This window comes from Lissotriton vulgaris, chromosome 12 (assembly GCF_964263255.1).
Source record: "Lissotriton vulgaris chromosome 12, aLisVul1.2, whole genome shotgun sequence".
Taxonomy (NCBI): domain Eukaryota; kingdom Metazoa; phylum Chordata; class Amphibia; order Caudata; family Salamandridae; genus Lissotriton; species Lissotriton vulgaris.
This window is the reverse complement of record NC_141700.1, coordinates 113,425,187-113,453,147: the sequence shown is the minus strand read 5'-3', so window position 1 is coordinate 113,453,147 and position 27,961 is coordinate 113,425,187. Positions and strand designations below refer to the sequence as shown.

Below are 27,961 nucleotides of genomic sequence, written 5' to 3'. Positions count from 1 at the left end.
ACTGTTGTAAAGTTTGTGCTAGTTCTTCCTTTTCAATGTCTGTTAGTTCAGGATTGAGAGGTAGTTTATCGAGGGTAGATCCTTCACTCCTCGATGGCAATGTGAAGTTTGCTGCTTTAGGTGGGGGACCTATCCATTTTTTTAAGAGATTGATATGGAAAGTTTGTTGTCTTCCCGGTGTGATTTGAAGTCGATAGGTAGTTTTGCCTATGGTTTCTATGACCAGGTAGGGTCCCTTCCACTCCCTTTTGAACTTTTGGCTTGATGAAGGAAGAAGCACTAGTGCCCAGTCCCCCTTGTTCAACACCCGCCATTTCTTGCCTTTGTCGTACTGGTGTTTCTGATTCACCTGGGATCTTTCCAAGTTGGAGTATGCCAGGTCCCTGAGTTTACCCAGCCGGGATCTCAACTGATTGGTATACTCTAATAGTGATCTTTGTTCCACCTCCCCTTCTTTTTCCCAGGCCTCCTTCGTGATCTCTAATAGTGACCTAGGTTGGCGGCCATATAACAACTCAAACGGGGAGTACCCCAAGCTGCTCTGTACTTGGGCCCGCAGCACGTAGAGGGCCAACGGTAACAACTTGTCCCAGTCTTTGTTTTCGGCTGCCAACATTTTCTTTAATGTGGATTTGAGAGTGCGGTTGTATCTCTCAACCAACCCATCCGTTTGTGGATGATACGCCGAGGTGCGTATGTGTTTCAGTTCTAGAGTTTTACAAACCTCGGCCATCATTTTAGACACAAAGGGGGTCCCCTGATCCGTGAGGATCTCTCTTGGAAACCCAACCCTTGAAAACAATTCGATCAATTTATCTGCCACATTCCTGGTTGTCGGAGCACTAAGAGCAAAAGCTTCAGGAAATCTGGTGTTATAATCGACGATAACAAGGGCATAGGTGTGTCCTCTGGAGGTACGGGGTAGGGGGCCAATGAGGTCCATGCCCACCCTTTCGAAAGGGTTGCCTATGATGGGTAGTGGTTGGAGAGGTACTGCCGGGGGTCTACTCATGTTTTTCTTTTGGCATACCTCACACTGTCTACAATACTCTTCGGAGGTTTTATAAATGCCAGGCCAAAAGAACAGCCTTGTGATGTTTTGTAGGGTCTTCTCAGCCCCGCTATGACCCGCCGTTAGGTGGGTGTGGGCATAGAACAGAATTTGGTCTCTAAAGTCCTTTGGTACTACTAGCTGTGGGGAATCACCTGCTTTCCCTTCCCTATACAACAGATCATTAATGATCTTGAATCTGGGATACCCAGGAGAAGGTGTGGTTTCATTGATATGGGCTGCTTCCCATGCATTCAGGAGCGTAGGGTCATTACTCTGGGCAAACTTAAAACTCCGGTCTGTCTCCCAGGGTTCAGTGGACAACAATGCTTCTCTAGGTAGTTCTAACTGCTTGCGGAAGAGATTCAAAAAATCAGGATTATCTAACCCCAAGATTAGGTCTTCAGGTAATGACTCCACCACCCCTACCTTCACTCTGCAGGGTTCACCACCCAAGGGCTTAAGAGTAAGATGAGCTACTGGGTACGGTTTCACGTCACCATGTACACATCTAATGTGTACTGTCAGGTCAGGACCCACCTGAGAGGGCAGTACGTGTAGTTTTTTTATGACAGATTGTTTGCAACCGGAGTCTAGGAGGGCTTTTATGCATTTACTGTTCACTATTACCCTTGCGTAGAAGGAAGGTCCCATCTCCGCTGTGTACATCACGGCCTTTGGTATATATCCGACCTCCATAGGCTCCTCGGTTGATCTTTTCCGGGGACACATTCTAGCTATGTGGCCCCACTCTCCACAGTCAAAACACTGAGGACCTCTTTGGGTGGGGGGCTCATATCTTATGGGGCGAGGTTTCCACTGTTCTGGTGCTGGTTTTTTTTTTTTTCCGGTTTTGCCGCCCCCATAGGTCCTTTGTTGCCTTTGTCCATATCCCATGGCAAGGCTCGGGGCATCGCTCTATTGTAGTTCGAAGCCATCTCTATGGCCTGTTCAGCGGTGAGGCCTGAATGTTGTCTGAGCCATCTCTGAGTGCCATAGGGCAAGGCTTCCATGAACTGTTCCAGGTATATGCTGGACATGACTTCCTCTTTGCTCCTACTTTCAGGCTTCAACCACTTGTCGGCGGCCATTTTTAACCTCAAGTATAATGTCTTGGGATGTTCCCCTGCTACCCCTTTTTCTTTTCGAAAACGCAGTCCATATGCCTCTGCGTCCAACCCCAAATGGTCTAGGATGACTGCTTTAATGGTCGCATACGGAGTTACTCCCGCGTGGTTGGCCACTTGGTATGCGGCTTGTGCTTCACCTGACAGTAGTGGTGCCAAAAAGAATGGCCATTTCTCCTCGGGCCAACCACATGCTCTGGCTGCTCATTCAAAGTTTAGTAGAAACGCGTCGGGATCCTCCCCTGGCACGTATTTCTGCAACTGCATTCCGGACGGATGGGGCCCAAATCCCCTTCGCTCTGTTGTGGGCGGTACCCCGGGGTTCTGTGCTACCTTGTGTAATCCCTCGAGTTGGGCCGTAATGGAATTTTTAAACATGTCCCTGTCAGCGTCCGCAGCCGACATTTGTTGGCTGATAGCCCATTCCAATTTCTGTTGGCCTTCAATGAGTTGTTGCACCACCTGTTCCATGTCTGCTGTTTGAGTGGAGGGGCGCAATCCCACTTCTGACACCAATGTAGTCTGGGCAGGGAGATTGGGAACGCTTGCGGTGGTAACAAACTCTGGCTCAACAGACACTAGACCCGTATATCTCTTTAAACTAGGTTTTATTTTCAAAGTGCGTCTTGTGCGGAATGTTAGTCTTTCCCTCGCAAACTCTATCTTATCCGTGGTGGAGGTCTTCGGGGCACACAGGGCAGGTGATAGGAAAAAGTCCCGCTATTCAGAGATGAATGTAGGAGGAGTGATGTCTTCTTGGAAAGAAGCCGGTTGTCGTCACTCTAGTAAGGTCCCCGTCTCTGGCGTTGCTCTCCCCGATAAGTCCACATGTAAGAAAGGAAATGGACAGAGGGACGCCGTTAGTCTTTTTATCTGACAAGCTTCAGCACCCAGGGGAACCCGTGGTAGTGAGGGACATCGGTGTATCGTACAAACACGTTAGTGACTCTGTGCTGTAACGGGGGAGGGGAAGCGAGTGAGGAGAAAACCGGGTAGGTAACTGGATTTAGCAAAAGGGAACGTGAAACACAGAGGGAAGGTACACACAGGGGTTTTAACGCTATTCACACGGGGAACTCTTTCTCCCCACCCAAGCCGCCCAACGCCGCCGTACCTGGCTGAGCCACACTCCTCCCTCGGGAGCGTGGCACGGCGGAACACAGGGACGTTGGCCTCCTGGCTCTCCTTCTTCTTTTCGCCTTCCGTTTTCTCTCTCGTCTTCTTCTCCCGCTCGGTTCTCCTCGCGTCCTCCGTCTCTCGGTGCGCTGGTGACGTCACACGCCGCGTACAGGGCTTCCCCCGTTTTCAGCCATCCAGGATCGTCGACGTCAGAGGTAGGCGTATCCTCCGGGAAGTCCTCATACGCCCACTTAAAGGGAACTGTGGACGATTCATCGGGTGGTTCCGCGTCCCAGGCCCCCCTCGTAGTTGAAGTCTGTGAAGAAGAAGGGGTACAATCAGGAATCCACCATTCCTCTTGGCAGCCCAACCCGACCCCGTTACACTGCTCCCCCCTAGGATTCTCCCGATCGGGGAGAATGGGTGTTCTTGATAGGAAGTCTGCATTGCCGTTGTGTACGCCTTTCCTATGGACTAGGGTGAACGAGAAGGGTTGCAAGAACAGAAACCACCTCAATACCCTGGCGTTTTGTGACATGGTCCTCTGCATCCACTGTAGCGGAGCATGGTCCGAGAACAGCGTAAACGGCTTGCCCTCCAGGTAATACCTTAATTTGTCTACTGACCATCGGATCGCCAGGCACTCCTTTTCAATCGTGGGGTATTTACATTCTCTAGGATGCAGTTTTCGACTGATGAAGAGAATGGGGTGTTCCAACCCGTCATTCCCCGCTTGCGACAGCACCGCCCCAATCCCCACGTCTGAGGCATCAGTTGCCAGGGAGAAGGGCTTGTTAAAGTCCGGAGGTATCAATACAGGACTGGATGTGATCGCTGTTTTCAATCGCTCAAAGGCTAAGCAGGCGTCTGTGGAAGGATTCTTCCCCAGGTTGTTTTTGGAATTGTTCTTTAGAAGGTCTGTCAAGGGAGCCGCGGTCTCTGCAAAGTTCATGATGAACCGTCGGTAATATCCTATCAGACCTAGGAATGCACGCAATTCTTTTTTTGTGGTTGGGAAGGTGGTGTTGGTGATTGCTTTAATTTTCTCCTCCTGAGGAGCGATGACCCCCTCGCCCAACATGAATCCCAAATACTTTACCCTAGGAAAAGCAGCCCTCGATTTTTTTGCATTTACATGTAGGCCCGCATTTTGTAGGGCCCGTAAGATGTTGGTGAAATGGACAAGATGCTCCTTCCAGGTCTTACTAAAGATGACTATATCATCGAGGTACACGGAGCTATACTTGGTGTGGGGAGCTAATACAGTGTTCATAAGTCTCTGAAAAGTTGCTGGGGCTCCGTGTAACCCGAAAGGTAACACTGTAAACTCAAACAAACCATCATCCGTGGCAAACGCTGTTTTATGCCTGTCCGTTTCACGCAGGGGCACTTGCCAGTACCCCTTAGTTAAGTCCAGAGTTGTGATATATCTGGCCTCTCCGATTCTCTCTATGAGTTCATCAACTCGTGGAATCGGAAAGGCATCAAAGGAAGAGATGGCATTTAGGGCGCGAAAATCCATACAAAACCGGGTGGACCCGTCCGGTTTTGGCACCATCACTATGGGGGACGCCCAGTTGCTGTGTGAGGGCCGAATAACCCCTAACTGTAGCATGTCCAGTACCTCCTTTTTTACGTCGGCTCTCCTGGCCGCCGGAATGCGGTAGGCCCTTTGCTTCACTACCTTGCCGGGTTCAGTTTCTATACAGTGCTCGGCTAAATGAGTGCGACCTGGCACATCTGAAAACATTGGAGCGAACTGTTGTAAAGTTTGTGCTAGTTCTTCCTTTTCAATGTCTGTTAGTTCAGGATTGAGAGGTAGTTTATCGAGGGTAGATCCTTCACTCCTCGATGGCAATGTGAAGTTTGCTGCTTTAGGTGGGGGACCTATCCATTTTTTTAAGAGATTGATATGGAAAGTTTGTTGTCTTCCCGGTGTGATTTGAAGTCGATAGGTAGTTTTGCCTATGGTTTCTATGACCAGGTAGGGTCCCTTCCACTCCCTTTTGAACTTTTGGCTTGATGAAGGAAGAAGCACTAGTGCCCAGTCCCCCTTGTTCAACACCCGCCATTTCTTGCCTTTGTCGTACTGGTGTTTCTGATTCACCTGGGATCTTTCCAAGTTGGAGTATGCCAGGTCCCTGAGTTTACCCAGCCGGGATCTCAACTGATTGGTATACTCTAATAGTGATCTTTGTTCCACCTCCCCTTCTTTTTCCCAGGCCTCCTTCGTGATCTCTAATAGTGACCTAGGTTGGCGGCCATATAACAACTCAAACGGGGAGTACCCCAAGCTGCTCTGTACTTGGGCCCGCAGCACGTAGAGGGCCAACGGTAACAACTTGTCCCAGTCTTTGTTTTCGGCTGCCAACATTTTCTTTAATGTGGATTTGAGAGTGCGGTTGTATCTCTCAACCAACCCATCCGTTTGTGGATGATACGCCGAGGTGCGTATGTGTTTCAGTTCTAGAGTTTTACAAACCTCGGCCATCATTTTAGACACAAAGGGGGTCCCCTGATCCGTGAGGATCTCTCTTGGAAACCCAACCCTTGAAAACAATTCGATCAATTTATCTGCCACATTCCTGGTTGTCGGAGCACTAAGAGCAAAAGCTTCAGGAAATCTGGTGTTATAATCGACGATAACAAGGGCATAGGTGTGTCCTCTGGAGGTACGGGGTAGGGGGCCAATGAGGTCCATGCCCACCCTTTCGAAAGGGTTGCCTATGATGGGTAGTGGTTGGAGAGGTACTGCCGGGGGTCTACTCATGTTTTTCTTTTGGCATACCTCACACTGTCTACAATACTCTTCGGAGGTTTTATAAATGCCAGGCCAAAAGAACAGCCTTGTGATGTTTTGTAGGGTCTTCTCAGCCCCGCTATGACCCGCCGTTAGGTGGGTGTGGGCATAGAACAGAATTTGGTCTCTAAAGTCCTTTGGTACTACTAGCTGTGGGGAATCACCTGCTTTCCCTTCCCTATACAACAGATCATTAATGATCTTGAATCTGGGATACCCAGGAGAAGGTGTGGTTTCATTGATATGGGCTGCTTCCCATGCATTCAGGAGCGTAGGGTCATTACTCTGGGCAAACTTAAAACTCCGGTCTGTCTCCCAGGGTTCAGTGGACAACAATGCTTCTCTAGGTAGTTCTAACTGCTTGCGGAAGAGATTCAAAAAATCAGGATTATCTAACCCCAAGATTAGGTCTTCAGGTAATGACTCCACCACCCCTACCTTCACTCTGCAGGGTTCACCACCCAAGGGCTTAAGAGTAAGATGAGCTACTGGGTACGGTTTCACGTCACCATGTACACATCTAATGTGTACTGTCAGGTCAGGACCCACCTGAGAGGGCAGTACGTGTAGTTTTTTATGACAGATTGTTTGCAACCGGAGTCTAGGAGGGCTTTTATGCATTTACTGTTCACTATTACCCTTGCGTAGAAGGAAGGTCCCATCTCCGCTGTGTACATCACGGCCTTTGGTATATATCCGACCTCCATAGGCTCCTCGGTTGATCTTTTCCGGGGACACATTCTAGCTATGTGGCCCCACTCTCCACAGTCAAAACACTGAGGACCTCTTTGGGTGGGGGGCTCATATCTTATGGGGCGAGGTTTCCACTGTTCTGGTGCTGGTTTTTTTTTTTTTCCGGTTTTGCCGCCCCCATAGGTCCTTTGTTGCCTTTGTCCATATCCCATGGCAAGGCTCGGGGCATCGCTCTATTGTAGTTCGAAGCCATCTCTATGGCCTGTTCAGCGGTGAGGCCTGAATGTTGTCTGAGCCATCTCTGAGTGCCATAGGGCAAGGCTTCCATGAACTGTTCCAGGTATATGCTGGACATGACTTCCTCTTTGCTCCTACTTTCAGGCTTCAACCACTTGTCGGCGGCCATTTTTAACCTCAAGTATAATGTCTTGGGATGTTCCCCTGCTACCCCTTTTTCTTTTCGAAAACGCAGTCCATATGCCTCTGCGTCCAACCCCAAATGGTCTAGGATGACTGCTTTAATGGTCGCATACGGAGTTACTCCCGCGTGGTTGGCCACTTGGTATGCGGCTTGTGCTTCACCTGACAGTAGTGGTGCCAAAAAGAATGGCCATTTCTCCTCGGGCCAACCACATGCTCTGGCTGCTCATTCAAAGTTTAGTAGAAACGCGTCGGGATCCTCCCCTGGCACGTATTTCTGCAACTGCATTCCGGACGGATGGGGCCCAAATCCCCTTCGCTCTGTTGTGGGCGGTACCCCGGGGTTCTGTGCTACCTTGTGTAATCCCTCGAGTTGGGCCGTAATGGAATTTTTAAACATGTCCCTGTCAGCGTCCGCAGCCGACATTTGTTGGCTGATAGCCCATTCCAATTTCTGTTGGCCTTCAATGAGTTGTTGCACCACCTGTTCCATGTCTGCTGTTTGAGTGGAGGGGCGCAATCCCACTTCTGACACCAATGTAGTCTGGGCAGGGAGATTGGGAACGCTTGCGGTGGTAACAAACTCTGGCTCAACAGACACTAGACCCGTATATCTCTTTAAACTAGGTTTTATTTTCAAAGTGCGTCTTGTGCGGAATGTTAGTCTTTCCCTCGCAAACTCTATCTTATCCGTGGTGGAGGTCTTCGGGGCACACAGGGCAGGTGATAGGAAAAAGTCCCGCTATTCAGAGATGAATGTAGGAGGAGTGATGTCTTCTTGGAAAGAAGCCGGTTGTCGTCACTCTAGTAAGGTCCCCGTCTCTGGCGTTGCTCTCCCCGATAAGTCCACATGTAAGAAAGGAAATGGACAGAGGGACGCCGTTAGTCTTTTTATCTGACAAGCTTCAGCACCCAGGGGAACCCGTGGTAGTGAGGGACATCGGTGTATCGTACAAACACGTTAGTGACTCTGTGCTGTAACGGGGGAGGGGAAGCGAGTGAGGAGAAAACCGGGTAGGTAACTGGATTTAGCAAAAGGGAACGTGAAACACAGAGGGAAGGTACACACAGGGGTTTTAACGCTATTCACACGGGGAACTCTTTCTCCCCACCCAAGCCGCCCAACGCCGCCGTACCTGGCTGAGCCACACTCCTCCCTCGGGAGCGTGGCACGGCGGAACACAGGGACGTTGGCCTCCTGGCTCTCCTTCTTCTTTTCGCCTTCCGTTTTCTCTCTCGTCTTCTTCTCCCGCTCGGTTCTCCTCGCGTCCTCCGTCTCTCGGTGCGCTGGTGACGTCACACGCCGCGTACAGGGCTTCCCCCGTTTTCAGCCATCCAGGATCGTCGACGTCAGAGGTAGGCGTATCCTCCGGGAAGTCCTCATACGCCCACTTAAAGGGAACTGTGGACGATTCATCGGGTGGTTCCGCGTCCCAGGCCCCCCTCGTAGTTGAAGTCTGTGAAGAAGAAGGGGTACAATCAGGAATCCACCATTCCTCTTGGCAGCCCAACCCGACCCCGTTACACACCATTACCTAAACGAACACCACACAAACTCCAACAGAGCCCCTCAGACTTTAACAGTACTCTGTACCATCAGATAGCATTTAATATGAATACACAGACCCTAAAGTAACCTCACGTACCTTTGTAAAACCATGGCGACCCAACCACGGCTGAAGAGCGAAAGAACCTCTACAACAAAATACACTGTATCAACTAGAACAGACACCCTCAACACTAAACCTGTCCTGATATTGAGTTTGCAAAATTACATCACATCAAAGGAACTTTTGTAAGCTGTGGAAAAGAAGCTGAGGGCTTTTGTGAGAGTAGCGGCCTCTGCAGCCGCCACCAGAGTTTCACTGTGCACAACACTTGTCTTCTGCCCCAGTCAGGTGAACACTTGTCCTCTGTCCCAGCCAGCAGAGTTTCACTGTGCTGAACATTGATACTGTCCCAGACAGATGACCACTTTCACTCTGTAGTAGCCGGGTCCACGTGTACCATGCAGAACATGTCTGCAGTTGCAGCAGATAGTGGTTTACCTTGTAAAGCGCGTACATGTCCATTGTCCCACTCGGCAGACGTTAAATGTCCAGAATTTGCTGTCCCAGCAAACACAGAGTCAACATATTAAGTGCTGTGCTGACTAGGCAGTATATAATCCTGTGAATATTGCCTCCCAGATTAAGTCCACCATCCAGAATACTCTGCCATGACCACAATATGGAACACTCGGGCAGGAATGGGCAACCATCTAGAAAATAGACTACTTCAAGTAGGCAGGTGGGCCACCACGTAGAACACTGTGCCTGTAACATTTTAAGCTCACACTCTACATGTGTGATCTTTCTATGAGTTGCAGACCTTTCAAAGAGAGCTTTGAACACCAACACCCAGCTTGTACCTACACCACCAACCACAGTCCATTCAATGAAACGAGAAGTCTCACAAACGAATCAAGGAGAAACGCAAGCCTTACGTGCTCCATACAATCTACTAGAGTGATAAACACTATATCCAATAGTTACAAACATACACTATTATACGTCACATATATAAAGTAATAAAGGTCTAGTTACTGATCCCATGAAACACACAGAGGTGGCAGAAGTCCAAAGTTATGAGGGGTCAGCGGGCAGGTGTGAGACGTCTGGGTTAATGGGAACAGATCACACGCTCCCACTGAAGTGTAACCAAGGCCATCCATGCAGGGCTGGACTAAAAACCCAATCAGTCCTGGCAAAAATAATCCAATACTCCCAGCGCTGTGGAAGGCTAAGACTGGAATGGGCCCAAGGAGGCATGGTTGGGTTGCAGCCGAACAATGTAATTTGAAAACAGTACCCTGATCTGCAGACAGTAGAGGCTCCTCTGCTAAGGCAGAGGAACGTCGCCCCCCTCACCAGCCTCAAATTTTGAAAAATAAAAGGATAATAAAACTACTTTTATTATAATTTTATTTTTCTTTCATTTAATGAGGCGTGGGGGGGGGGGGGGGGGGGGGGTCATCGCAGGCCAAGTCAGGAGGGGGAGTGGTGGGATTGCCTCCAGTGCATATGTGGGTTTGGCCAGCCGTCTCAGGCCAGCCAAACCCACATGCGCACTGAAGGGGTCTCCAACCCAGCTGCGTTGGTGGGTTGGAAAGAGAGCAGGCAGAGCCTTCCAGTCTCCCTGGGAGCACAAATTCTCTGAGCCCAGGCCAATCCTAAAGCTGCTCTCGTGCATGAGAGCAGCAACAGGATTGGCCTCAGGGGAGGCTGGGAGCCTCTGACCTGCAGCAAGGAAGCAGAAGAACGGTGTTTCTGCAAGCGCAATGCAGCAGGTACGTTTTGTTTTTTTTAACTTATTTTTTCTTTTCCCCCTCCCTCCTAGTCATGCCCCACCATTGCAACTGCACACCAGCTGCAAACCACCAAGAAAATGCCAGAGTGGTGGAATGACCAGTCCGATCCTGTATACTTGTCCTAGTTCAGTGGGCTTCAGCCAGCGGCAGACCGCATTAGTCTCTATGGATAACAAATGCGCCGCTGAAAAGTTTCCTATTGTACAGGTTGTGCCACATTCAGAGCTAAATACAAAATGAAATCTATTTGATCTTTTCAGTATCTGCGATCAAGAACACGCCGCTGTATTTCGCTGATAAACTCTACACATCCATGAAGGTGAGAGTCCCTGCATGCCTTGTCTCATTAGATGCACCTATGCTCTTATCCATCTTATTATTGGTCGTACAGCTGTTCGTTTTGAACAAGCCCTTCGATGATTTGTGAATTTCTCCCCCATCTGTCGAATGTCATTGTGCAACTTCTCATCAGTCACTAACATCTAAACACCTGCCTCCCAAGCAGTGTCAAACTCTGCCCACCATGTACAATCTCAACACACATTGTGTTTTTTCAACATCCTTTCACCAACACCCTAGTCCTTCCATGGTATAACAACTGCTGGGCGGACAAAGAATAACAGAAGGCGTGTGTGCTGTGGGCTAAAATGAGACCGATGTAAGAAATTCTGCCAATTTTGTTTGTATTCAACAACTATTTGCAGTGGAAGGTGTATAGGTAAAACCACTTGGGCACTCTCACGTTCATGTGCTGCTATCCATGGGCCATTCCAGTGTGCCTGTGGTTGGCTGCCCCGGTCTTGCTCCACCATCATTGGGGGTACCACCGCTACCAAGTAGGGAGTGTTTGTGGCCACCCACTTTTCGTTCCTCCAGTCACTTTGACCCTGTTCTAACTCCTACCACTATTTGCAGTGTGCGCCTGTGTGTAGCCACATTCACCACCTGTGGTGCGCACACCCAGCCGGCATTTAAAAACATTGACCGACATGCAGCGCAGTCAACCAGAAGTCCAGAATTTCCATGGTTTGATGCAGTTCGGTATGAAATTGGATGCCAAGTAAAGGTGACTGATAACATGAGAGCAAGGTATCTACCATGTCTTGAATGGTGGCTCTGGGTGGGACACAACACATTTACCGATGTAGTTATTTTGTCTCTTTCCTGGTCTCACACTGAATAGGCTGCCGGGAACCAGGTTGGATAAGCGTCTTCCCATGTCCCTTTGAGCTCTGCAGCTAGTAGGGCAGCACTTTTCCATTGTTTGGTGCGATAAAAGGAACTCATTCCTAGCTCTTACGCTATTCCTATATAATGAGAACAAATTACAGCACTCCCTACTATTTGTTTCCTATCATCGTCATCTAACCTGTTCTCTACACCATCTCTTATTGCTAATATTCTTGTTATTCCTGCACTCCATGTAGGAAGCGGTCTCTCTGTATAGTATACCAATATGAGGTGCACTGTGCAGAGTCCCGGTATCACGTACTAGTGTACAGGTGCTTGCTTTAACAATCCAGAGGTGCTCTATTCGTGGCGAGTGGTCGAGCAGCCTTAGGCTTAGTTATTTATAAAGTTTTATACAGAGGGGAGTGTTTGTTGCACACACACAGAGTCAATAAATGAGACAGACCCTCAATAAGGTAACCCAATACCAATTTACAAAGTAACATTTTTATTTAGACACCAAGATTTACGACATTAGGTAAGTGCTTTTCGGGTTAGCGATTTTCAGGCACTTAATACAGCTGTCAGATTTGAGGCAGGAGCCTCGAACGCGGCAATGTTGTCCTATTGGAGAAACACACTGCAAAGGGTCTCTTGCTGCCGACTTACAGGGTTGTTCTTCTGGACGTAAGGTAAGAAGGGGCCAAGGTCCTTAGAACCACCAGCAGTTTTAGTTTACCTGTCCTGGTGCAGAGGTGCTGCTTGCAAGGGTAGCCGCGCTTAAGTCTATGGAGAAACCTGTAAGGAGAAAAATGCATCAGGGGGGACTTGGGGACTCAAAGGGGGGGCTCAGTTATAGAGGGTATCTAGAGCAAGAGTGCACAGTCGGGAGGTTTGTCCTCGGAGGGGGGAGGGAGGGGGTTTGTGGGCAGAGGTGTTTTGTCCGGCAGGTCGCTTGCAGGGGAGGATCTCGCTTTTGGGGTCGACCGGTAGACGGGGACAAAACAGGACAGCTGGGCCACTCTTGGTGTTGGTCTTAGTGATTCTGACATCCCACCTCAGTAGGTTGTTCTTGGTGCAGGAAGTCTCCTGGTGGTCTTGGCCTCTCCAACTTGGTAAGGAGACGGATCTGATGTCCTGGATCACAGTGACCTCCTCCTGGGCAGCTGCTGCATCGGTGGACCCAGTGGTCGGCAGATCGGGTTATCCGGACATTGCGGTTGGTGCCTGCAGGCAAGTGGCTCTCCAACTGGAGATGCGGACGGGTTGGAGAAGTTCTGGCAGCTCTCCGAAGCTTTTGGAGGAAGCTCAGCTGCAGGACGGGTCAGGTCTTTGTAATTGTCGAGACAGAAGCAGGCAGGGTTTGGCGCCAAGTCCACAGCCAGTCTTCAGTTTTTGCAGACTTCGGTTCTTCTTTGCTCGAGTAAATCTGAATTCCTGGTGCCATCTAAATACTCAAATTTGGGGAATGAAGGGTAGTAGCCAATGGGCTACTTAAACTTGGGGTCACTACAACCCCCTATTTGACCACTTCCTGTGGAGATTCAGCATAACCCTGTCCCAGAGTTCCTAATTTCAGCAAAAACAAGATGGTGGAATCCTTTTGTGGAGTACATTAGGTTGCCCACCTTAGGGTTGGGACTAGCCTGGTGGTGCAACATGCTTACTGCATAGCAAATTTCCCACCTGTCCTGTTGCCAAATGTGTCTCAAAGCAGGGGGTGGCAACTCCCAGTTCTGGGGGAAGCCAGGGTTGCATATCAAAGGGGCAGGGACCTTAAAATCTCCGGCCTTGATATGCTAAATCACTAGCCATCCAGCTGGAGGAGGGGTGAACACATTCCTTGGCAGCAGGAATTGTTTCTGGCCTGAGAGGGTCAGAAACTAGTCAGTGGTGCCAGGCTTGTCGATACCAGTCAGCCAGCACACTAGACAGTGGTAGGTTTTCCAGGGGGCACCTTTAAGGTGCCCTGTGGGTGCTTGCCATAATAAATCTTGTAATGGCAACAGTACAGATGTATTAATAGAAGGTGTTTGATACCAAACTCCATAGGTTTCAGCAACGCCATCATGTAGCTGGGGAACTTGTAGTGAACAGTGCCCAGTACATGTACGTAAGATGGCTATCCTGTTCACTTGAACCCTCTAGCAATTGACCTAGACAGCACAGGGGCATAGCTGTTCATGCAGATATGCCTTCACATGTAATATTATGAACACGGTCTTAGGGTTACAAGGCCTACTGCAGGGGGTGACCTAAATATATTATATGCAGTGACTTAAGCATGGCACATGGAGAGGGTGCCTTGTTGTGTTTTGCCTCATGGTTTGCACCATCACGCAGTCTGCACCATCACGCAGTCTGTCTGCAGCCCTTAGAGACACTCTTTAGTACCCATGCCCTAGGTACCAGGGGTACTGTAGGAGCTGGCTATTTACATATCAAAAATTATATATTGTGTAAAGAGTCCAGCGGTTCCCTTATGAGTGGACAGGGTACTTGCTATCGCAATTCCAAGGTGCTCAGTTAGGGGGTAGTGTGATTGAGCTGCCTCGGGCCTAACAAGTGTAAGACATCTGAAAATACACACAATGTTCAATAAATGAGACACATGACAAAAAGGAGATCCACACCAATTAAAAAAAATAGCAAGTATCTTTATATATGTTTACACCTCAGAAGAAAATTGTTCAAGTAAGAATGTTTTTAAATAGAAATATTTTTCGGTTCAAAAAGTCGATTTCGGAGTTCTGCAGTGTTAACCTATGGGAGGAAAATCATATGCAGTTTATCTGTTCTTGTCAGCAACTTACAGGACCCTTCTCCAGCAGTTAAGGTGAGTGGTGGGCTAGGCCAAAGGCCGCATCAGCAGAACACTACCAGCGGCACTGGGGCAGCCAGGTGCAGAGGTGCAAACCAGCGTCAGATGCCAAATGTTATCCAATGGAGAATGGTTGCGGTAGGAGGAAGCTGCAGGAGAGGACTGTGTGACCAGTCCAGTGAAACAGAGTGGCTTCGGTTTTTGTAATGTTGGGGAATGTGGGGACACCTTTGGTCCTCTTCTTCTCTGGACGGGGCTTCTGTGTGAGGAGGGTCTTTGGGGTGTCTGGTTTCTCTGTCCAGCGACACTCCTGGTTGAGAGGGCCTGCCAACAGAGGCTACAGGTGACGTCAAGGAGTGCATGAGAAGTCGCTCCATAGTGTATTGGGTACCTCGAGGGCTTGGGGACCATGCTGACACTGCTGGCCCACTTCGACACAGGCTGGGGGGTTCAGGTGCAGTGGTGCTTGGCAGCATGAGGTTTTGGCTGGCCGGAGTCCTCTTTATTTTGTTTTGCTGTCTGAAGGATGCAGGGGACAATTCCACTGTTCCTTTGGAGGTCTTGGTTCCTGGGAAAAACCAGGTAGGTTTCTCGGGTTTTGGGGACTCAGCAGCTGTATAACAAGTCGACTTTTTGGGCAATAGGCAAAGACGGCAGGCAGGCCGGCCGGCAGGGTTGGTACTAAGTCAGTTGCTGGGTCTTCTGTTCTGGCTGTGTGACTATTCTCACCTGCCTTCTTTATTCAGTTCATCAGGATTTGCTCTTCTGGTGCTAGGGGCTCCCCTAAATATTCAATTTAGGGGCATTAAGGGAGTGTAGGGTAGTAGACAATGGGCTACTTACCCTTGGGGTCACTACGTCTCCTATATGACCATATCCTGTTGGAAGTGGACACAACCCTGTCCCAGAATTTCTAAGTATGCCATCATAAAGATTGCTAATTTTGAAAAACCGTGTCCACCTCAGTGTGGCCTACCTTAGGGGTAGTACTAGCCTGGGGGTGGTTGGCACACCTACCTGACTAGCTAATTTTCCAACATGTCTAGTTGCCAAAGGGATTTTGGACAAGGAGCTCAGCTTCCTCTCCTGTGAGGGGGAGTTAGATTCACATTTCAAAGGCAGCAGCTCTTTAAAGCTTGCCGGCTTAGGAAGGCTAATCAGCAGGTCATCCTGTGGGAGGGTGTGACATCCTCTTACTGGACAGGCTTCTGTTCTGGGTCACCCGAGGGCAAAGGCTCTCACCCTAGGAGGTGAGAACAGTGTCTCGGGTGGCAGGCTGGCAGAAACCAGTCAGGGAGCACCTCTAAGGTGCCCTCAGGGTTCATGTATTTGTAAATCCACCTCGGACATCAGTGTGGGTTTATCAATACAAGATGTTTGATACCAAACATCCCTAGCTTCAGTGAAGCCATCTAGTAGCTGAGGAACGCGTTTGCAGCAGCTCTTTAAAGCTTGCCGGGTTAGGAAGGCTAATCCGCAGGTCATCCAGTGGCTCCCTACAGGTACCATTTACTAGGGACTTATAGGGGTGATAAATTCCTTGCCAATTGGGTTACAATTAATATTTAACTTGATTTAGGGGAAAGGGCACAGACGTATGGTTAGCAGGTTTCAGAGCACTGTCAGAGTTGAAAACCAGCATCTAGTAGTCAACAAGCATTTTCAATGCAATGGTTTCGCCTTTGGAAAAGTTTGAGGTATTGGCATTGTTAATGACAACATTTTTATTTATGTGTTGGTTTTGAAAACAGATAAATAAATGGCATTGTCACTTACATTGTTATTAGCTTAATCTCTGGAGTCTCTAGAACTCCATAGCACTCCCTAGCACTGTGCACTTCCTAGCTTCCCTAGTCCCTCCGCACCTCTTAGCATTGTGCACTCCCTAGCTTCCCTAGTCCCTCCGCACCTCTTAGCATTGTGCACTCCCTAACTTCCCTAGTCCCTCCGCGCCTCTTAGCATTGTGCACTCCCTAGCACTCTCTAGTCATTTCCTAGCACTCCTTAGTCACTCCCCAGTCAATCTGCACTCCCTAGTCACTCTGCACTCCCTAGTCACACATGCACACTTAGAGCCACACCCCCCCAAAGCCACACACTCCTCCCAGAGCTACACACACCTCCCCCCAGAGCCACACACACACCACCCCAGAGCCACACACACACCACCCCAGAGCCACACACACATACACACTTTGAGCTACACATATATAGCCAGAGCCACACACATACACACTGATTACAAACACACCCAGAGCCACACCCAGATGCACACACAGAGCTACACATACATACCCAGAGTCACACACATATAAAGTTATACATACACCCAGAGTTACACACACATATACACACACATACAGAGCCACACACACATACACACCTAGAGCCACATACACACACCCAGAGCCACACAAAGACATACACACACAGAGCCACACACACACACACACATCCTGAGCCACACACACTCAGATCCACACACACAGAGCTCCACACACACACACCTAGAGACACACATACACCTAGAGCTACACGCCGCTTGCAAGCTGTCTAGGCTCGACCTAAAAATCAGAGTGGAGAAAATAAGAGTGGCAAAGTGTTTCGTTTCTAATAGATAGATTACTGTTGTGTGGCAAAGTTCGTAAACAAACTGGGGAATTTTCATCTGGGATTTGTATACACTAGGGTACTGCAATCTACAAGTCAATATGCTAAGCGTAATTACTGGCAAATGTAAAACATTGGCTTGATCAGTCATGTGACAGTACCAAAACTTATCCTAGTAGAAACCACCTTTCACAGAATGCAGAGTTAAAATGATTCATTTTGTACAAAACTGGTAGCGACAGAAGTACGATGTTGAGATTCAGCACCGTGTTGGTTGCAGCTACTGGGCACATGCATTAGTCGTAAAGCTAACATTAATTTAGAGGCTTTATACCTGCCAACAATTATGCCGACATCGCCGCAAAAAGCTGCAAAACAATGTCACTGAAGCCAAGCATGCATGCTTAGATAGCTGCAGTACCTTTTTTAGTACAGTAAATTGATCAAACATCCTGGCCATTTACAATTAAGAGTGGAAGTACAGATAGATAGATTTTTTTTTTTTTTTTTAAACAACGAGATAGAAACAATTACTTTCATATGTAAACCTAAGGAGGCATGCAAGACTTCTTCCCCGTGACCTACGGTTATACTAACGCCCTGTATATACAGTCTAAGAAAGGCTACGAAATCAGAGAAGCTGTCTGAAGAAGAGAACATTTTTTAAAGAAGCAATAACGCTAAGGATAGAAACATGGGTAAAGCAGAAACCTGATAAATGTTGACTCCATGGCAGGCATGTGGTATTGAAAATCGGTAGGGCAAAGTGTAAAATAATTTGACATGGCAAACATTATCTGCCCTAAATTTAACATACGTAATAAAATGTAACTCATTAAATACCTGAAGGAACAAGCATTAGAAATGCAATAGGTCTCGCAGCATTAGAGTTAGTGCTTTTAGAATTGTTTATGGGTTTTTTTGTAAATCTTTAGCATGAGGTTGAGGGTGAGTGAGGGTGAGTGAGGGTGAGGGGTTGAGGGTGAGTGAGGGTGAGGCTGAGGGGTTGAGGGTGAGTGAGGGGTTGAGGGTGAGGGGTTGAGGGTGAGTGAGGGTGAGGGGTTGAGGGTGGGTGAGGGGTTGAGGGTGAGTGAGGGTGAGGGGTTGAGGGTGAGTGAGGGTGAGGGTGAGTGAGGGTGAGGGTGAGTGAGGGTGAGTGAGGGTGAGGGTGAGTGAGGGTGGGTGAGTGTGAGTGAGGGTGAGTGGGGGTGAGTGTGGGTGAGGGGTTGAGGGTGAGGGGTTGAGGGTGAGTGAGGGTGAGGGGTTGAGGGTGAGTGAGGGTGAAGGTGGGTGAGGGTGAGTGAGGGTGGGTGAGTGAGAGTGAGGGTGAGTGAGAGTGAGGGTGAGTGAGAGTGAGGGTGAGTGAGAGTGAGGGTGAGTGAGGGTGAGTGAGGGTGAGTGAGGGTGAGGGTGAGTGAGAGTGAGTGAGGGTGAGTGAGAGTGAGTGAGGGTGAGTGAGGGTGAGTGAGGGTGAGTGAGGGTGAGTGAGGGTGAGTGAGGGTGAGTGAGGGTGAGTGAGGGTGAGTGAGGGTGAGTGAGGGTGAGTGAGGGTGAGTGAGGGTGAGTGAGGGAGGGTGAGGGTGAGTGAGGGAGGGTGAGGGAGGGTGAGGGTGAGTGAGGGTGAGTGAGGGTGAGGGTGAGTGAGGGTGAGTGAGGGTGAGTGAGGGTGAGTGAGGGTGAGTGAGAGTGAGGGTGAGTGAGAGTGAGGGTGAGTGAGAGTGAGAGTGAGAGTGAGAGTGAGAGTGAGTGAGAGTGAGTGAGAGTGAGGGTGAGTGAGGGTGAGTGAGAGTGAGTGAGTGAGAGTGAGGGTGAGTGAGGGTGAGTGAGAGTGAGGGTGAGTGTGAGTGAGGGTGAGGGTGAGTGAGAGTGAGTGAGAGTGAGGGTGAGTGAGGGTGAGTGAGGGTGAGTGAGAGTGAGTGAGAGTGAGGGTGAGTGAGAGTGAGGGTGAGTGAGAGTGGGTGAGGGTGGGTGAGGGTGAGTGAGGGTGAGTGAGGGAGGGTGAGGGTGAGTGAGGGTGAGTGAGGGTGAGGGTGAGTGAGGGGTTGATGTTGAGGGGTTGAGGGTGAGAAGCTGACCTGTGCTTCGTAGGGGATTGAGGTCCCCCGCTAAAAGGTCTTATACTAAGAAAAATGTCCAGAAGGAAAAGAGAGGAATGGTGGTAGCTGCGTTGTCAAAACTTTGTAAACAGCATTGGGTGCAGGGTGGATTCCAACATGGCGGCAAAGTGTCCAATAACAGAAAACAGGTCAGCGTTCTAGCCCAATTGGAAGATTCATGTGATACCGGTGAGGCGCGCTGAGAGCTGCGCACTTCACCTGAACATTTTGAGGAATAGGAGGTGTTCCTTCACGTCGCGTTTCGATAGGGAAATAAGAAAAACGCGTCGCAAGATTTTCCGAGCAAGAATTAGAGTCTTCCTACAGAAGATACAAGTAAGACTGTTCCGATACCTTGTCAGAGTAAAAGTTCATAAATATTAACTGCGCGTGCTCTCTGGAGGCTCAGCTTCTCCTGAGCTCATGCGCAGTTGAACAGAATATCTTCTAGAGTTTACCAGAGTCTACCAGAGAAATATTTATCAAGTATTCTACGAGTATCAAAGTAAACAAAATAATTAGAATTTAGAGAAGCTGACCTGTGCTTCGTAGGGGATTGAGCACACAAAATAGGCTTGCCACCGTACATGTGAAGCAGGCGTTGTCCCGCGGCCTAGATGGAAGCGGCAAGGACCGCCCTGCAGAGGATGTGGGAGGCCGCTGGCTGTGAGCTGCTCCTGTGCAGGCGGGCACTCTGTGGAGCCGGTCAGCGCCTGTGACGCTGTGCTCTGCAGCTGGAGGACGGGCGGCACCGAGGGAGCTGCGACCGGCCTGTGGGAATGACTGGCAGGATCAGTGTGCCTGCAGCCCGGTAGATGAGCATGGCTCGCGGCGGACTGAGACGTAGTCTTGCTGTAGGCTGCGACACGGCGGGGAGGGGGCATCAAAAACATAAACAGCTAATAAACAAAAATGCCTGATTATTGAAAAAGAATAGACCAAGATATTAGATTTGTGCAAATACAATAAACAGAAGCAAGACAGTGAAGGGGCAGGAGAGAGTGAAACAGAAATAGAGGACGAGTGGAGAGGCCAAGACAGTGAAGGGGCAGGAGAGAGTGAGACGGAAACTGAGGAAGAGTGGAGAGGCCAAGACAGTGAAGGGGCAGGAGAGACTGAGACAATCATAGAGGAAGAGTGGAGAGGCCAAGACAGTGAAGGGGTAGGAGAGAGTGAGACAAACATAGAGGAAGAGTGGAGAGGCCAAGTCAGGGAAGGGGCAGGAGCGAGTGAGACAGAAATAGAGGAAGAGTGGAGAGGCCAAGACAGTGAAGGGGCAGAAGCGAGTGAGACGGAAACAGAGGAAGAGTGGAGAGGCCAAGACAGAGAAGGGGCAGGAGAGAGTGAGACGGAAACAGAGGAAGAGTTGAGAGGCCAAGACAGGGAAGGGGCAGGAGAGAGTCAGACAGAAATAGAGGAAGAGTGGAGAGGCCAAGACAGTGAAGGGGCAGGAGAGAGTGAGACAGAAATAGAGTCCATAGCAATGTAGCTAACATGGCCTACGTTTTCCAACTAATTTTAATTGCAAAAAAGCACTCGAGTTCCAACAGTAACATCCTTTATGTACAACCATTACTTCACCAAAACCATAGGAGTAGTGTAGGTGACACCAACCGCGCTTTGCCCCACCCCCCACACATGACATCACAGGAGGTGGCATCATTCAGTAATGGTTTCACAAGTGTGCTTTATGAAGTTTAACAAATCATTGCATACTTTAATTCAGGTTTATGTTGTTATACCAACGGTGACTGCTGCTCACACAACACAGTTCTGGACTTTACACAATAAAGAACAGTAAATGCTCTGGCACCCAGGATAATGTGCTGCAAGGCTAAATACTTACAAGGTCCCAAAGGCAGGACCTATTGGCTATGCTTGAAAAGTTACAACTTTGATAGATTGATAGGTTGCAAACGTAGTATTTTGTAGAGATCATATAGGTGGATTAATGTAAAAGGAATGACCGCCTCACTTTTGGGAATGCGTGATTCTTTGAAGCAGGAGAAGGCATCATTTTGTGTTTCGTCACTGCTGTGCACAGGCCTACCACCCTTAAACGTAGACCATGTGACCTATGTACAAGAAAAGTACAGTCCTACACTCTGCACCACCCTCCAGTGCACAAGGGCAGCACTGCTTGGGTGAGGTGCCCTTCGGCTCACCACAGATTGGATGGCCTGTGCAAAAGGACAGAATAGTCGATGCGTTGTTCCTAGCACCAAATCCTCCACGGACTGCATGGTCTGTGCACAGGAGCAGCACGGCCAGTAAATATGATCGGCATAGAACAATCCCTTTGTGTGTAGCCGTAAAAGTGACTATTGAACCGTTTCTAAGATCGTCTGTCACCGCCTAGCAAAGTTTGAGTTGTTGCCGGGAGGCAGGTGAGTGGAGGGGGAGGGGTGCATCGCTGGGGGACCTTTTCAAGCAAAACCACAGAAAGAGTATCCAGGGTTATCAGCAAAGTCATTCCTTCAAGGACAAGCAACCGCCAAAGGAGGATGAAGAGAGCGTGCAGTGCTGCAAACCGGAGGAGGAGCAGGCACTACACGGACAACAGAGGTGGGCAGATTCATGTGGCAGAGGGTTACTCAGCCGACCTCGAGATAGAAGGGCCGCTCCTCTACCGAACCCCTGCAGAGATAGACTAAGGGGGTCACAAGGAGCCTACACCACTTAAGAGGGGGGCATAAGTGGGCACAGAGCAACCCTGCCTACCAAGAGAGGGATGGGTTCCTTAAAGACGGGACAGGATGAATACTTGTAGGGAATTCACTGACCCTTAAGCAAAGCAGAATAGGCAGATTAAAAATATCTAAAAAAAAATAAAAAAACACAGAACACACCCACGGAATTCGCCGACTCCAGCCATGATAGACACACTGAAGCGGCAGAGAAACCACTCCCTCCGACTCCTTGAGATGGGCGCACTAGCACATGGATGGGAGAGTAGGTAAAATGGTAGAGGGTGGAGAGCACCAACCCTGATGCATTCATAAAGGTCTGAGTTTACTTGAACGCCAAAAACCTTGTAAGAAATGCTAAGAAGAAGAGCAGGGGGCCAGGAGCTAGGAGCCTTCATACAGAAGCGAGTAGGACTTGAGGCTCAGTCCAGCTCTGTCTGACATGTGCACTAAATGGGGTTGCAAATTCCGACTAAGCTGCTGGGCCTAAGGACAGCAGCCCCGCCCAGCAGCAGTAATTATGTACTTTTGTTACAATCACAGCATTCGCACGGGTGATGCGATTGTAACAAAAGTAATGAAAACGAAAATAAGTTTATAACTTTTTGTTACAATCAAGTCACCCGCGCGGGGTGCTGTAATTGTATCAAAAGTAAATAAATAGAAATCAATGTTCCCCCTATTTCTTTACTTTTGATTCAATTGCGGCACCCACGTTGTTGACGAGATTGTAACCACAGTAACGAAAATGAAAATAAATAATGGGCGACCGCTTTCAGCATGTACTGCCCCTCGCCTCCGCGTCTCTGCACGCAGACAAACCTACCTGGTGGTGTGCTTGCGTGTCCTGCCAGGAGAGGCGAAACTCAGGACAAAAAAGAAAGTGAAAGCGCGCACACCGTAGCAGGAGACCGTGCCTGGGGCCTCTGGCAGCCTGACGGGCGGCAGGAAATATGATTAATGAGCAAGGTATAATGATAAAAGGGACCTGATTAGCACCTCAAAAAGGTCATAGATCAAAGTAGCATGCATTTCATGACTCCGCAATCACTGCATGCAATCTGTGGACTGGGAGAGGTAAAGTGGAAGTCAGGAGGAACAAGACATGCAGCCGCGAGACGCGCTCTGTGGTGGGGGAGGGGATGAATGTTGAAGGCGAGCAAGACTGAGAGGCGGATCTGTATACACTGTCCCTTCAAGGATCATAGGGAGCGTGCAGGCTGAGCGAATGGTAGTCAAAGTTAAAACAAGCTTCTCAGCAGTGGCCGCAGGCTGCCAGTGGGAGGGAACGAGCGAGCATATGGCGAGCGGCGGGGGAGTCTGGTGCGAGGCGCGGGGGGGGATTGAGCACACAAAATAGGCTTGCAGACGGCGTTAGACGGAAGGAAGAGAGGGGAGGGGGAGGAGAAATGCGACACGGCGGGAGGGGGCGGAGCGGGTAAACAAAGACGGACGTGCACGCGCTTTTAAGGTCAATGCGCATGCGCATAAGCTCAATGCGCATGCGCATTGACCTTAAAAGTCACGGGCACTGCAAGGAATCGCCACGATTCCTTGCAGTGTAGATAAAGAGTGGATAAGTCGCAATAGTCTCGCTTGCTCGATGCGCATCGACAGGCGAGACCTAAAAACTAGACCAGTGTAAAAAAAATATTTAGATAACAGAAAGCAAGGTTCCAAGTGAACAATCAGTAAATGGGTGAACCTATGTGGCACAAATTATAAATAAAATTGTTTCAGGAGCACCATTGCATATCTCCTTGGCATCCCTTTTATGTACAACTCCCATAAACATGCATCTACTCCATACATTTAATCACCTTATTATCTACTTAGACTCCTTTGAAATCTCAACCCTCGTGTCTGATTATCGAAGGCAAAGGTTAAATGGAGGGCAAGGGAATCTACTTTCACTTGCTAGATAGACCTACATCTCATTTGACAAATAGCAGTAGCAAAACCGAGGTAGGGTGGAGGCAAGGAAAGGTGGGTGCAACCCCGGCAGTGTAGGTGGAATCGAGACCACAGCAAAGAAGGGTGGTGAAACCATGTGGGTGGAACCAAGGCAGGAGCAGAGGGAGGGTGATTGTAATCAAGGCAGAGGTGGTGGAACAGAGGACGGGTGGGTGGAACTGAGGTGGGCTGGGGGCACCCCGGAGGCGTGAGGCAATGAAGACGAGGCGGGTCTCGGGAGGAGACGGGCAGTATCAGAGGGTCAGAAGGGAAGACTTGTGGGAACAAGGAGGGCGAGGCAGGATGAATTAAACTAGACGTGCGGAGGCCTTCATGCCAGGCTGCCCTCTGCTGACTGCACTTCGGGGCTTGGGACCGGTCACATTGGAGATGCCAGGGGGGAGGGCGCCGCGCTGTAACCAAGAGGCGGTGTCAGCAGAGCGGGCCTCACCACCACGCCCGGGGCGCCGGGCTATGCGCACAAGCATTTACAAGTACAGCCCCCCCCCCCTCTCTTTGAAAGCACCTGCACTCACCGGCTGTCTTCTGGCGGGCGGGGCTAACCTCCTCACACGGGAGCCTTGCTCCCTGCAGCACTCCGGCGGTCGCTTTGGGGCCGCGGGCGGGGTTCCTCTCCTCCTGGGCTCTCCTAGATGCAGCAGGGCTCCCTCGCATCACGGGAGCCCTGCAAACCGGCCGCCAGGCTTCTTCTTTCTTCCCCCCGGGCTGCGGGGGCGGGCACTTCCGGCCAACCACTTCCGGGTCGCTGCGGGCAGCGCAGCGGCCCTTCTCCTTAGGCAGGCAGGCGGGGGCTGATTTTATCGGGCAAATGCCGGGTGGGCACCGGCTCTTTAAAGATAACCATCAATCGAGGTGGGCACTCGATCGGCCCACAAGTCCGCCACAAAACGGTCCAGATGCCGGGTGGGCGAGGAGGGGCGTGGTCGAATGACGAAAATAAACCCAGGGGGCGGGAAAGGGGGGAGGAGAGACGCAGAAGTGCCGGCAATGCCGGAACAGACTCGGGGGCGTTCCAGGCTTTCGGCTGACGTCGGGTGACGTCGGCAAAAGCCAAAGATTCTCGGGAACGCCCCCGAGTCTCCTCCGGCCATGACGGACGCCTCTCTGTTCCAATGGCTAGCCTCCATTTATGGAGCTAGCCAATGAAGCAGAGGGGCGTGTTCAAGTCACCCATACTAGAAACTACAGATTTCTCTGGAGGCGGAGCCTAAAGGCTCCGTCCCCCAGCGAAACCTAAAAAGAGGGGCTAGTGGAGGGATGGGGTAGAGCGACAAACCCCCACAACAAAATTCCAGTTTTCCCCCTCCTCACCTGTTGTTTGACCTGTTGCAGCAGAAACTGTGTTGCCCACGTTGCATTATTTTCCGTGTCACTTTACCAGCATTATTATATTCTCTTTACTGCACAGAACTGTTTTCTTCTTAAGACAATTCACTATTGTTTTGTTTGGTGTGCATGTAAGGGGTGTCAAATTAAGTCCCTGGGTGGCCAGATCCATGCCATATTTAAGGATAACGTGTGACTATGTAAATTAGTCCTACTTCGGAGGGTTACAACATTTATTCCAGGTGTATGTTGCCGAAATCTGGCACGGAACTGACCCTTCTTTAGTCTAACTTAATGGTTTCCTGTCCTGTCAATGTCTTCTTGCTTTACGAAAGTCTTTCTGGTGAATGAGTTAGGGAATCTGCTACGTTCGACATGTTAAAAATTTCTGAATTCATTCCTTCTGTGTTCAGGGACTTGGAACCAAAGAGAGTATTCTGAACAGGATCATGATCTCGCGGAGTGAAACAGACCTTCTAAGCATCAGGGCGGAGTTCAGGAAGAAGTATGGAAAGTCCTTGTATTCTATGCTACAGGTCAGTGTCTCTCCTTTTCTATTGCTATCTCATAAATCCAGTTTGTCTTTAGAATGGCATAGGGAAGAACAGCCAATATATTCTTATTTGTGTCAGAGAAGGGGCATCTGCGGTATTAATTGTACCTCAATATAGAGCCTGTCTGAGGACCGAACTCTGTAGTGGAACCCCCTTGCTTTTTGATTCTTTACGCTCTGTAGAGGTGATTCCTTGGGACTCATTTATAGATGCTCCTGCAGTGTACTTTATTCAGCTGGAGTACTTAGTTAGTATCTTCTGATCACCTTTTGTGGTTGGAAAAGCCAGCCATATGTTGTTGTTTTTTTATCTCTGGTTACCAGTCTTTGGGGTTTGCATACCTCTTTAAGCTCGTAGACATGACAGGTGTATCAGTGATGGATAAATATCTATAGTGACCGCAGCAAGACTTGCATCCTAAAAGCTCTCATTTTCATGGTTCAAGTGCCCCATAATGCCCTCAGCTAAGGATGGCTTATTACTACTTATAGCAACAGATGGGTAGTTTTTGGTTGCAGGCTATGCGTGTTCCCTATTGCTTGCCGGTACAAAGGCCATGGTCTCATGAGCACTTTGGTTAAAACCAGATACTGCTGTGAGGCATGATGTTTGACTCCAGACAAAAGGCCCAGGCCATTGAGACTTCCACAAACTAAATCTAGCTTTTTTTTGTTTCAGAGTAATATTACCGGTGACTACCTTACTGCTCTACTCTCTCTGTGCAGAGCAGAAGATCTTTGAGTCCAGGTACTTTCCTGCCTCACATGCGGTTACCATAGCCTGAAGTTAGTCCATTTGCAAACACCCCGACCAGCCAGCATGGTTAAGTCAAGTGACATTTCTCAGGTGCTAAAATCCAATGGGAGTCGGTCTGGTGCAAGCTGCATCGGCATCGGTGGCAGAAAATACAGCGTTTCACAATTGAGTCCGCGATCAGACGCAGAAGAATTAATTCCAGTTGCCTCTAGGTCTGGAACATCGTCGACTTCAGGACAGCCCAGCTATCAAAAACATATCGGTATGAGTAAGTTGGAGACAACAAACTGATCAAGAACATAATGGAAGAAGTGGAACAATGATTAGCTCTTTATGGCTAACATATTCTGGAGGATCCATTAATACCCCACGTCATGGACACAGGAAGGGCTCCCACTGACACTTAACTGCATAGTTGGCTAAACCGGATTAAGGGGCAGCCAAAAAATGCACAAACTATAGCCAAGCTTTAAATAAGATTGTTATCATTAGGGAGGGGGTATTCTACCATCAACTTTAGGAACTTGGGAGTAAAAAAAAAAAATTTATTTTATTGAAAAATGAACAGTTAGGGGAACTTTTAAACATGAATATTTTGTATCTGTGTAGGCGGAAATAAATCAATGAAAAAATACACACTTTTCGTTAATAAGGTCTCTTGATTACTTACTGTATGCCATATTAAATCTGTTGGGAATACTGCACCCACCATTTGTATTAGGAGCATCAACACTATTCAACGTATTCTTACGTAGGGCATTATCAATTCTTATTTTTTTTTTATCCAAAAGTACTCTTATGCATTTTTGTTTTGCCATACTGGTATGAATGAATGTGGAATGTTAAATGATGTTAATGCTGCCATGATATCAGAAATGTAAACCTATCTTTAGCTTTGTATACATTTTACTTTCCAGATGCGAATCAGCTATAGGTAATTTTTACTTACTGTTATTCCTTTTATTAAGAAAATATCTGCATGTTCCAAATGATTAAACTAATGAATTATTAATTTTAATTATTTCCAAGTGGTGCTGAGCTTCGGTAATGGAGCTCAAAAATCAACATCCAAGGAATGATATATTTTTCTCTCAAAAGTTGTTTAAAGTCTTGTTCACTGAGAACGTTGGCCGACTTAGCAGCAAGGTGACAAATTAAAGGGAACCCTTATTAACAAGTGTAAAGAAATAGTTGAAGTTAACTTAAGAATGCTTTCTATTTTATGTTGATGGTCACAGAACCAGAGATTTCTTATGATTAACATAATCAGTTGTAGTCTGATAAATACATACACTTCTTTCCTGTAGAGAGGGACCTCCATGGATCGAGATACGATATTACTATTCTTGGTCGCTTCTTATTGGATATTCCAAAAGCACGTACTTAATGGAATGTTTCTTGATTCCCC

At 48.8% G+C, this 27,961-nt stretch overlaps 1 protein-coding gene across 5 annotated transcripts in view; it reads left to right on the top strand.

Annotated features, from left to right (window-relative positions):
* Window positions 1–27,569, top strand: part of ANXA9 (annexin A9) — a 281,466-nt gene extending 253,897 nt beyond the window's left edge. For all 5 annotated transcript variants that reach the window (XM_086947452.1, XM_086947448.1, XM_086947450.1 and 2 more), the window contains 3 exons: window positions 10,820–10,878; window positions 25,657–25,779; window positions 26,476–27,569. In XM_086947452.1, the coding sequence (XP_086803578.1) occupies window positions 10,820–10,878; window positions 25,657–25,779; window positions 26,476–26,538 (245 nt within the window). In that variant the 3' untranslated portion in view covers window positions 26,539–27,569. The remainder of the gene's footprint in view (window positions 1–10,819; window positions 10,879–25,656; window positions 25,780–26,475) is intronic.
* Window positions 27,570–27,961: the final 392 nt, after the last annotated feature.